Source organism: Pelodiscus sinensis, chromosome 4 (genome assembly GCF_049634645.1).
Source record: "Pelodiscus sinensis isolate JC-2024 chromosome 4, ASM4963464v1, whole genome shotgun sequence".
Taxonomy (NCBI): Eukaryota; Metazoa; Chordata; order Testudines; family Trionychidae; genus Pelodiscus; species Pelodiscus sinensis.
This window is the reverse complement of record NC_134714.1, coordinates 66,633,650-66,645,732: the sequence shown is the minus strand read 5'-3', so window position 1 is coordinate 66,645,732 and position 12,083 is coordinate 66,633,650. Positions and strand designations below refer to the sequence as shown.

The 12,083-nt window shown below is 45.4% G+C and overlaps 1 protein-coding gene across 2 annotated transcripts in view; it reads right to left on the bottom strand.

The window, feature by feature from the left end:
* The window catches only part of STARD9 (StAR related lipid transfer domain containing 9), a 130,723-nt gene extending 119,295 nt beyond the window's left edge, over window positions 1–11,428 (bottom strand). For both annotated transcript variants that reach the window (XM_006135403.4, XM_075927239.1), the window contains exons 1-2: window positions 11,226–11,428; window positions 5,793–5,862 (exon numbers count right to left, since the gene is read on the bottom strand). In XM_006135403.4, the coding sequence (XP_006135465.2) occupies window positions 5,793–5,862; window positions 11,226–11,272 (117 nt within the window). In that variant the 5' untranslated portion in view covers window positions 11,273–11,428. The remainder of the gene's footprint in view (window positions 1–5,792; window positions 5,863–11,225) is intronic.
* Window positions 11,429–12,083: the final 655 nt, after the last annotated feature.

Genomic DNA, 12,083 nt, shown 5'->3' with positions numbered 1-12,083 from the left:
TATCTGATAAGCAAAAGCTTATCAGATAGTCGACACACTAGTCAACTAGTTGCTTCCCCCCCTTTCTGCCTCTATCAGAAAGAGGCAGCAAGGGGAAGGGGGGAGAAAGGAAGGGGTGCTGGGGGGAGCCGGCTTAAAAGCCAGTTCCTCCCAGCTCAAGCTCCATGGGAGGGGGCAGGGGTGCAGTGTCCTTGTTCCAACTTTGAAATGTGCAAGAGTCCCCACTGGGGCTCTTGTACATTTCAAAGGCAGAAGGCCAGGTGGCACTTCCGCCTTCAAAATGTAGCAACAGCAGAGTGGAAGCACACTGGGAGCCTTGAGTCTTTCTCCGCCCCCCCCACAGGAAGTCGGCACTGGTGCTTCAATCTCATGGGGGAGGAAGGAGGCTGGAGCACCAGTACTTGCTTCTTGTGGTGAGGAGGGGGAAAAGAAAGCCCCAAGGCTCCCCATGAGCTGCTGCTTTTCTTCCCCCTCCCCTGGTGGCAGGGACAGCAGTGCAGGGATGTGCTTCAAGAAGGTTTTTCCTGCTGCTCAGCAGGGCAGTGAGTGAGGGGGGGTGCAGGATCTCAGCTGGGGGGGGGGGGGGACGAGGCTGGAGCACAAACTCCCAACATGTCCCTATTCCCCTCGGTTACCACCCTGCCGAGACCCCAAACCCCCAGTCCTCTTACTCATCCCCTCCACTGAGACGCTGTACCCCAATCCCCTCACTCATACCCCCCCAAGCCAAGACCCTGAACCTCCAGCCTACTCACTCACCACCCTGCCAAGACCCCACATCCCCAGCCCCCTCACACATCCCCTCCAGTGAGACCCTGAACCTCCAGCCCCCACTCACTCACTCCTTCTACTGAGACCCTACATCCCCAACCTGCTCCTGCACCCTCCCCCCAGCCAGACATCTGCCCCCCAGAGAAAGGGGGGGGTTGAGGAATGCAGCTCACGCTCTCTGGCTGCGAAAGCCATGGGGGGGGAGGGGAGGTTGGCGAGTGTAGCAAGCAGGGGGTGCAGCCCCCTAGTTATGCTTTAAACAGAAGTCTATCTACTCTCCTACTTTATCTCACATTAAAATTTTGTCAGTTCTCATCCTTCAATGTATTATGGATTAGCAAGTACCCATAACAAATCCTGAGTTTTGATTAACCAGTAATCACAACCAAACCCTTCTGTCATACCACTGATTAGAACTAATATTTTTCATTACTATTTCCCCCAAGATATACCTTCACTAAAAAGATCACGTGGGTGATTGGTATTCAGGTCTGAGCACTGAATAGTCACACTGCAAAACCATTCCCAAACTACTACAATCTCACTAGTGCTACACTCCTCTGCATGCATAGATTCCTAGGGGCACATCCCATGGCTCTTCTGGGCTGCATTCAGCTGAGCTTCTCTACAATTCTTGCATAGTTGTGGAAGATGTATCTGTCTCTTGCAGGCACACATGTGAATTGTGATTATCAGTTAATCAGAACAGAATTTCTCAGTGCTACTTTATAATGTACATAATTCTAAAAAAATCTTGTTCATGGTTTGAGCTTTCATCACCATCATCACCTGATAAGTCTGATGCCATACATTAAACTAATCTGTGCAACAAACAGCATATAACCCTACTGGAATTTTTAATCTGGTTTTAAACACACTTTGCCCTACCCCAATAGGAGGAGTGTGATGTCAGTTTCTTGATATTAGAAAAAGCTGTTTAAAGGAGCTGGTAAATTTTCAGAAAAGAGTGACACTATTCCTATGAATAAGGACTGAAGAATTAGGTTCAATATTTATGACTGCAAACTGCTAAGGATAGGTATATATCTTTTTTTTGAGCTGTGAAGTGCCATGAATGCCTATGTCTTTGTAAAAATAATAATTGTTTTCATAAAAGGTGACTCAAGTTGTTAAGAAAATCAAATAGATCTTGCTACACAAGTCATTATTTGATTCCCAACAAGATGTTCTATCTATCTATTTGCACCAAGCAAGTGGGCAAGCTACTTTCCCAAAAACCCAAACAACACTTCCTCCTCCCCAACTCAAAGGAAGAAACCTGGAGTCACACATTAGACCGAAATAGCTGGGTCCATACATAACACTGACATCAGTAAACAACAAATTAGCAATCTTGACATCTGATAATAGTGTAAGTAGAAAAGAAAATAGTTATATTCACTATTAACTAGAACACAAAATACTGCATTAACAAGCCACTATTGCTATTAGCTACTTTTAAGATCTATGGATGAAAAGCACTGTAAATGCTAAGTATTACCATAATTTATGGAGATTACTGGGGAAATTGTTACACAAGCCTAGCTAAAGGAGCCTCTTTGCTAACAGCAGTTTTGTTGTTGAATGGTAGGGAGAAAAACTATGTTGAGGATGGGGAGAAAAACTGTACATTTATCCTTAAAAGAAAAAGGACATCATGTATGGATAAACCCTTATGATTCTAAATTAGTCATGCTGAATTAACTCCAACTGATGTTTCCTTTGGCTAGTGTTAAAATGTAAGCTAGTCTATTGATCAGTTAATTCAAAAGGATTATCTTCAATAAATAAGTCTTATTCAGAAGCCTTATAAATGCTGTAATCCAGAAGAGAGCTCTCCACTGTTCTCTGCAATGGCTTATTCAGAGCCCTGACTGCCTATTGTAAAAAAATAAAATGAATACTTTCTCCCTGCAAATTCAATTTTATAATCATAAAAAGGCTACCAAAAGAAATCTCTGTTAATATAAAGATTTCAGTTATACAGTTTGTGCACTGGTGTAACTATTTCACTTAGGGGTATGTTGAGCTGGTTTAAAGAAAACCGATACACTGGCACAGCCCTAATGTGGAAATAGTTATGCTGGTGTAAAGGTGTCTTATATACCTATAGCTTATTATCTTCTTGTACAGCAATAGCTTGCTGGCATAAAGCACTTTCATACTAATAACTCTATCCATATTATGGGGTTGTACTGCTTTAACATATTGAAGAAGTGGGTTGTGCCCACTAAAGCTCATGATACCTTCTTTTTTTGTTAGTATCTAAGGGCTCATCTAAACTACATCCCTCTTTCAAAAGAGGGATGTAAATGAGCCCAATCAGAAATGCAAATGAAGCGTGGATTTAAATATCCCACACTTCATTTGCATATTTGCATCCGATCACGGTTTCAAAAAAGGGTATTTCAAAAGTAAAACCACAGTCTAGACGCGGTTCTTTAAAAAACAACAACCCATTTTCAAAATAACCCATACTCCTCATTTTTTCAGGAGTATGGGATCTTTTGAAAAAGAGTTCTCTCCCCCCCCCCCCCCCCGAAAGAACTGCATCTAGACTGCGGTTTCACTTTCAAAATACCCTTTTTCAAAACAGCAATTGGATGTGAATATGCAAATGAAGAGCGGGATATTTAAATCTGCTCTTCATTTGCACTTTCGATCGGGCTCATTTACATCCCTCTTTCGAAGGAGGGATGTAGTCTAGATGAGCCCTAAGGTGCTGCAGAGCTATTATCTTTGGTAGGCAGTGCTGCCCGGCTGCCCCTGACCACCAGGGGGGTCCGAAGCCACCCCGGCCCTTGTCACACCACCCCCCCCCCCCACTGCCGGAGGGGGGGGGGCCAAGGCCTGGCCTCCAGCCTTCACAGTTCACAGCACACCCCCGCGAGGGGGGAAGGTGCATGGCTCTTGGCCGCCCCCCTCCTTCCCCACCCGCCACGGGGGAGGAGGCGCAGCTCCTGGACCCGTTCCTCAGAGCACAAGGGAAGCCATGTGGCTTCTGCCCTGGCCCCAGAGATCTGAGGAGACTGGGAAAGCCGTGTAGCTACCTCCTCGCCACCCAGAGCACCAGGAAGACCGGGGAAGCCATGTGGCTGCTGCCCGCCCCAGCACCAGAGAAGCCAGGCCTTCGGCAGTGGTAAGGGAGGGGAGAGAGAGAGAGAGAGAGAGGAGGCTGGGTGGCTGAGGAGGAAGGGTCTACAGGATGCAGAGTGATGTGATGACGTCACTCTGTTGTCCCACAGGAAAAACTTGTTTTATATATATAGAAAGATTTTAAAGCAGTGAACCTTTGGTACGTAGACAAAGTAACATCTCTCCCTTACTAAAGTGTAATAGTTTTTGAAGTAAAAAAATACAATATAAACAGGTCATCTCTTAGGGCTCCAGAGCTCTCTAGAAGACTTCTTGTAATCCATCTCCATCTCTTTGTTCATGGCTCTCTCAAAACCTCAGTCTAACTAGGTTCACTTGTACATCAGCTCCTGAGTGGTCCTAGATGAGGGAATCTGCCAGACCATGGTAGGTTTCCTTCCACTGGCTCCCTCAACCTGCTGCCCTCCCAGCCAACACCTTCAGCCACACCGCCAACAGGTCAACACGGCTGCCCCAGCCACATTTCCAGAACAGCTGTCCCATCCCCACTGCCAGCCTGCTCCGAACTGCACTGCTGGGTGGCACGTGGCCCTGGCTGAGCTGCACTAGTCCCAGCTGGGTTGCCCGGAAAGGCTGTTGTGGCCCCGGACGGGCTTCCGCTGCTGGGCTTCTGCAGCCTGGCCTTGCTACCAGCTAGGCTGCCTCAGCCCTGGCCACACTGCCCGTCCAGCACACACAGCCTGAACCAGCCCAAGTTGTTCCTGCCCCGCTACGGCCACTGGGCTGCCGAGGGCCTGACCCCACTACCACCAGCCTCACCAAGCGCGGGGCTCTCATCTGCTGGCCCTCCTGCCCTGGGACTCTCTCATCCAAGAACATCTGTGCTGCTATTGGACATCCGTGGTCCTACTATGTGTGCATATTCTAAGCTTCAAGGCCATTTTTGTCTTTTCTCTGACATACACAAGGCATATACAAAAAACCTCTCTAAATGACCTAATATTTAATATACTGATTGATAACTATGCTGTAGCCCAGGTTAGCATTATAACCTGCTAAACTTTCAGTCTATTTTACCATCTATGCTCTAGGCCTATTCCAAAGGACTCCCTTTGCTAAAGCTCTAAACCTGCAACATGCACTTCAGGTCCTTACTGAGACCGCAGATTTGCTCTGGCTGTACATTTACTTTAATTGTTGTTGAAACAACAAGGAGTCCAGGGGAACCTTAAAGACTAACAAATTTATTAGGGCATACGCTTTTGTGAGTTGAAGTTCACTTCGTCAGAAGCATGAAGTGAAAAATCACACATTAGGGATATATACATACATACAGAGCCTTTCACACAGCCTGGTTCTCATGTCCCTTGCAGGTAACATCCAAAAATCCCAAAGGGAAAGGAAGGAGGGGTGCAGAAAATCAATTAAATTTCAGTGTTCCCAGTTACCCATTAAAGCCTCAACTGTGGCTAAATACATTTTGCTCAGTTTCACACATTAGTTGCAATCACATCTGACTGCAAATGGTGGAAGAAAGGAAAAAAGGCAAGAGAAAAAGTTATCCATATGTTTGGGATTGTGTGATTATTTTACTGTTACTAACACTTTACTGACAGTCTTGAACTATGGCATGCAGCCTCAGAGGCTTTGATAGCTGCAGAAAATAGAAAAGTAAGAAAAGGACAAATAGATATTTGTTTATCTTACAAAAAAGCAGATGTTCATGGCAATTCTAAAACAACGCCATATCTGGTCCAATTAAAGATTTTGTTCTTAGTATTTCCTTCCTGTTTTATTTTTAAGCTTGTTTTTAGATGAGCTAATAATTGAAAATACAGCTACACATTCCCACAGGATTCCATCATTATTTTAGTACCATCATAGTTTGGGAAGCAAAAGAAAAAAAAAACATAGAAAAAACGTACCTTTACGTTTCTGACTTTTGCCACTTTTTCATCAACTTCTACAATTATTCTTCCCCCTTCAGCATTCTCTCTGGAAACAACAGACAAAAAAAGTTAAAATACGAAGACAATGCAAGTTCATATTCAATATTAGATTTATTGGCTTGCACTATTACAATAAACGGCAACTTGTGTGATTAGTTCTAACAGACAATTCATTTTCTAAAATCTCCCTCAAGGCTGCAAAAAGTGTTCGTAGCTCTTTAAACTAGTGTTTTGACAATCAGAAAAAGTGGTTAAGAGCACCAAACTCAAGAAAAATGACAACTTAGGAAATAGGCCTTTTACACTGTTTGGAATTTAGTTCGTTTCAGATATTTTTAAAAGTGACAATCCACAGCTCACATAACTGGATGGTTTCTAGCAAGAGAAAAACCTTACTTTAGAAGCAAAAAAAGTTGATCTACTATATATTTGAGACCGTTTGTCTGTATCTCTGTATGTATGTCTGTTCAAGAATGCCTTCTAAACAGCAAAAGCTAGGACTGTCAAATTTGGAATGGAAATTCCTCTTATCGTAACTTCAGATGACTTTGACGACAAAACTTGGTAGTGTAGATGTAGACTTACTCACTGCACCCTTCCACACACACCCCCTCTCGCTTTTTCCTCTCTATAACTGGTGACATTTTAAATGGCCACTTCATCTTGAAAATTCTCCTGAATGTGTGTAAAATACTTATGATAAATAATCTGTGCCACCTTGTATTTAGCCTGCTAGAAGTTATCACTACTATGGTCAGCAACACAAATACTACTTTGATGCAAAGGTCCAAATATTGGTTCTTCTTTTGCATGTAGTACTCATTAATTGAAATCCCCACAATAGCAATAACTAGTGCATACAAAACTAGTCCACAGGCCATCCACAACATCCCCTTCTATTTACACATCGCAGTGCATAATTAAAAAGAACGAATGGGATAGAACATAGCACTATGTTTAGGGCACTCATTAATTAACTAATCAGGTCATTTAATAAATGGTTTAACAAGACTGACCCAACACATTACCAATAGTGATTTTACTTTATAACAAAGCCATACAACTACTAATTAAACACTCGTTCTGTAATGTATTTTTAGATATTACTTTTTTAAAAGACATGATAATGAAGACATCATGGATATCACATACTGATCATGGTATTTTATACAGGCAGTCCCCGGGTTACGTACAAGATAGGGACTATAGGTTTGTTCTTAAGTTGAATTTGTATGTAAGTCGGAACTGGCTCCAGATTCAGCCGCTGCTGAAACTGATCAGCGGCTGACTACAGGAAGCCCTAGGCAGAGGTGTTCTGCCCCAGGCTTCCTGGAATCAGCCGCTGATCAGTTTCAACAGCAGCTGAATCTGGACTCCTGGGACAGAACAGCTGGGGCACTGCCGGGTAGGTCCCCGCAGGACCAACCCGGCAGCACCCCAGCTGCTCTACCCCAGGCGTCCCGTAACAAAAGCCTGGTCTGCTGGGGTGGGGGGACACTAGCTGCGCCTCCTCCTCCCCCAGCGGACCAGGGAGACCCGAGCAAAGCCGCGGAGGCACAGAGGTCCCGCCGCCTCTGCGGCTTTGCTCCTGTCTCCCTGCTGTGCTGGGGGAGTCCCCCCCAACACATCAGGGAGACCCAGCAAAGCCACACAGGCGGCAGGGTCCCCCGCCTCTGCGGCTTTGCTCCTGTCTCCCTGCTGTGCTGGGGAGTCCCCCCCAGCATACCAGGGAGACCCAGAGCAGCTTTTCTCGCCCCAGAGGACGTGGTGGCGGGACCGCTGCGCTCCGGGAGGTCCCGCCGCCTACGAGCTCCGGGGCAAGAAAAGTCCCGTTTGTAAGTCGGGGACGGCCTGTACTACATTAAACTATCTGCTATACTTAAATATGCTGGGAAAACAGCAGCTGCTCTACTGAACTATTCACTAAAGCCAAATCCTCTTCTCAGCAATCACTTGAATTGCCAGACCAAGTTAGTTTCAAGAAATGATTCGGACAAAGTATTCCCCTTCACCCCCAGCTACAGAACATTACAAAAGTCACTCCATAGTGCTACAGTAGCTCACAGCCAACTATCTCCCTAGTCATGAATTAGGCAGCCCCCTCTGCTACCCTGAATACTGGATTATGGGGGAGCTGCTATTAAGGATGTTAAAATGCTATTATCTGGCTAGTCGTATAGTCGATGCAATTTGTATCAACTATACAATTAGTTGATAAGCACTGCTCTGCTGCCTCTCATGACTGCAAGGAGTACAGGCTCTGGCTCGAGCTGCCCTCAGCATTTGATTTATGGGTCTACACTAGACTCACTAAATCCAACACCAGAACGTTGAACTCCGGTGCGGTCTTCAAATATGTGATTTTTGTTATCATTGTTTCCCTTACCTCTTAATCATTGCAGACCCACTTTTTCCTTTTTCTTTATACCTCCATGTATTCCCCTTACTACGAGCTTTTCCCAACCTTTAAGTTTACTCTAAAACACACACACAAGTCATTTACATGGCATCTGGATTCCTCCCACTTTTAGCATACTTCAATTGTTGGCCTCCCTAATCTTCGCTTTAAAAACTGTGTGTGGGGGAAACCATAATTAATTTATGAGAGATCTCTCAATGGAAGATATTGCAATTATTTTATTATAGTAATGATGGATGAACTGGTAAAACCACAACTCATTTTGCATTAAAGAATATCTGCAGATAGTCCTTGTCTACTCCAATAGAATTCTTTTTCCTAAAAGAATATAGGGTTTGGAAAGATGTCAGATCAAAAGCACTGCCAAATTAAATCCCCCACCCAAAGTCAAAACAGCACAGACAAGGGAAGTGCTAGATTCCTCACATTTCTACATCCTGGTGAGAAGATCAGAGCCCCTGCCCATCCATTCTTTGGTCTCTTTTTCAGACTACCAACAGTGATGCTAATTGTCACTGATATCCACAAGGAGCTAGAATAACACCAAATAATAAAATACAGGACTAGAGGCTTGGCAGTCTTTTTGGAATATTCATTATGCAAGATACAAATGTGTGATAGATCACACAATGAAGTGGAATGGCAGATATAGTCAGATGCACAGTGAAAGTAGTTCCCAAACAAACAATCTGGGCAAGATTTAAACTAAAGCCTTTGGCACTAGAGCCTTTCAGTTATTGCCAACTACCGATTAATACTTACTCCTTTTCATTTTTGGGGGGTGTTTGAACACCAAAGAAATATCAAATACAAAGAATCATAGCTGGTAACATTAAAACAACATTATTTAAATTCATAATTGGCCTTCTCATTCTACTGCATTCTCTCCATAGTATAACAGCATAAATTAATGTCACAATTATAATGTTATTTGGACATTAGTTTTGTATTTGTTTTTAAATAGCAAGGATTTCACATAGCAGTTGCTTTTGAAATAAAGACAAAAATGCATCTAAAAAACTTAGAAACTTCTTCCCTCCCCCTTGCACAAACCTGAAATTTATATAAAAACTTCTGACGTTATTTTATTCAAATTTCATTTTACCTACTTTTTCCCTCCCTCAAACATCACCGATATAGAGGAAAGACTTTCTTTTGCATCAGCTGAAACTGAGGGTAAGTTTTTAAAAACAAATTATAAATTCAAACTATGTCAACATTTCTATGAAATTAAGTGTGCAAGATGTTGGTGAAATGAATGAATTAGTTCTCAGGTTGGGTAACACTTTCAGAAATATCTTGTCTATAACATAAAAGGGTTATTTATTACAGAGGTCAATTAAGCTAGGAGACAGCATGACAGACTCAAGGTTTTTTTTTAAAAGGCAACATCAAAACAAAGAGGAACTGATAGCATACTTCTATGTCCCTGCTGTGCTGTATTGCTTTTCTCCCTTAACCCTGAGGAGTAAGTTACAAGACACCCATAATTTTGCACAACTCTAGTGCTTTCTTGCTCTCTTTCCACTACTCCCAAAATGTCCACAGTACACATGGTTTTGATTATACAGTATATTATACACATAGGTCACATTAGAAATCTGTTCTAACTACAGCATCTTCAAGTCTGTTGAAAATTAACTTGCAAACATATTTTTGAGGCTGTTAAATTTCTTCTGGAAACAAACAAGCCCAAGGGAATGAGTGATATTCTGAACATCCTGCTTCAGCCAACCCAGGGAAAAAAATAGCAACACAGTGATGGGGGTGGGAGTGGTGATGCATTACAGAGCTGACAACTGCCTCATTTCTGCTGGGAACAAGTCAAATAAACAGCACCACTTTTTGTGTTTAATTAGACCTTCTGGGGATATGGAGATCTAAACAAGACTAGTTCAACTTAAAAAACAACAAATGGTCTGGTAACACAGTATAGACTAACAAACCATGTAGATGGTATCATGAGCTTTCGTGGGCACAGCCCAAAAACTCGGTCTTCTGAAGACGTGGGCTGTGCCCACAAAAGCTCATGATACCATCTACATGTTTTGTTGGTCTATCAAGTGCTACCAGAGCATTTGTTGTTTTTTAAGTTTATCCTGTACAGATTAACATGGCTACCCCCTGAAGCTTCAGGACTAGTTCAGTTATCTTCCTTGTTGCCTTACGCGAAACTTTTAAAGGCTGATTTCTTTTCTTCAAACACGAGCAAAGGAAGCATAGTTGAATATTGCCCCTTCATCCCACTACCCACACTGAATATAAAATACCAGTGGATTTAGCTACAGTGTTTACACCCTCGAAGTTTTAAAAACCAGAAACGCTAACCAGCGGCTGTCACAGGATAGTTAGCAACCAGTGCAAGAGAAAAGAAACACAGAACACTACATATAAATGAGAAGGGCGGAACACACATTTCATGGGTTGGAGTAGCTAGCAAAGCTTACAGCCATGAAAAAGGACAGCTGGTTGGGGGGCGGGGGGAGAGCAGTGAAATGGTCTCCGCCTTCATCTTTCCAGCCTCACAATCTCAGGCAGTATTATTGGGGCATTCCGGAGTTCAGTAAACCCCGTAAACACTCTCGTGCGTCTCTGGGGACCTTCATCCAATTCCTTTCTAACTTGTTGGCTCTATATGGTCACTTCACTGTGCCATCAACGCTGTGTACAGCCGCGTACACGCACGCTACCCAGCCACTGCTCGCAAGTACTTACGCTGCACTCACACACCTGTGTGCACATACAGCCACCCGGTACTTACACGCCCGGCCGAAGCGCCCCCGGCAAACCTCGCCCTTGGCACGGAGGCGCCAATCGGTGGCCCCGTGAGAAAAGACCGAAAAGACACGAGCCCCCCGCGCAGGGCACAGCTGCATGGGGCGCGCTCAGTGCCGTGGCTGGCACAAGCAGCCCAGCCCTGGGGCGCACGCGATGCCCCGTGGCCCAGCTCAGCCTCTCCGCCGTGGGCGCGGCCCCGGAGCCCCCCGCACCTTTTGCTCAGAGGCCGAACCCGCACGGCCACCTTGACAGTCGCCATGTCCCGCCTCAGCCCCGAGGGGAGACGCCGCCCGCGCCCCGGCTCCGGCTCACATCGCTGCCCGCGAGCAGCCGGCCACCCCGCGCTCGCGCTGCTCCCCGCTGTCCCCAGAGCCAGGGGATTGGCGGGGCCCCGCCGCCGCCCAGCGCAGCCCCCGGGGGGAGGGGCTGCCCGCGGCCCGCCCTAGAGCGGGAGATGGGGCGGGGCTCTGTCCCGAGCGAGGGGGACGCGGCTGGTGCGCTAGGCCCTTTGCTGAGAGCGCTGGGAAAGCCAGGGCGCCCGCGCCCGTGGTTCGTGCCTCGGCCGGAGCGGGGAGCCCCCAGGGCACACTGCTCCGGACTGCAGGCACTTGCGGGCGGGGCTCGCTGGCCAGAGCCTTTCTACCGCCGAGGCTCCGGCTTTTGTTTTTCCAGCAGGTCTTCTGTTGTGGCCGGGGCCTGTACCAGCTGTGGCAGTGAGAGCGCAGGACCGTTTTAGGCAGCGCGGGGGGTACAACTGAAATTGGGGGTTGGAGGGTGTTTGAATCTACAGGGGGTGTCAGGACCAATGAGGGGTGAGACTGTGAAAGAGGGCAGTATGTTTTGCAATGTGCACTGCTTTGCATTTATCAGTCTCAACTATACATGGCAAATGATGGAGTCATTCCACTCAATGTGCAGCAACAGTCAAAAAAAAAAAAAACACTAAGGAGATCTTAAGAACCATTAGGAAAGTGATAAAGACAGAAAATATAATTCGGTGTATGCGCACATCTTGAATACTATGTGCAGTCTGGTCGTCCATTCCTCCAAATATGTACCTACATGCACAC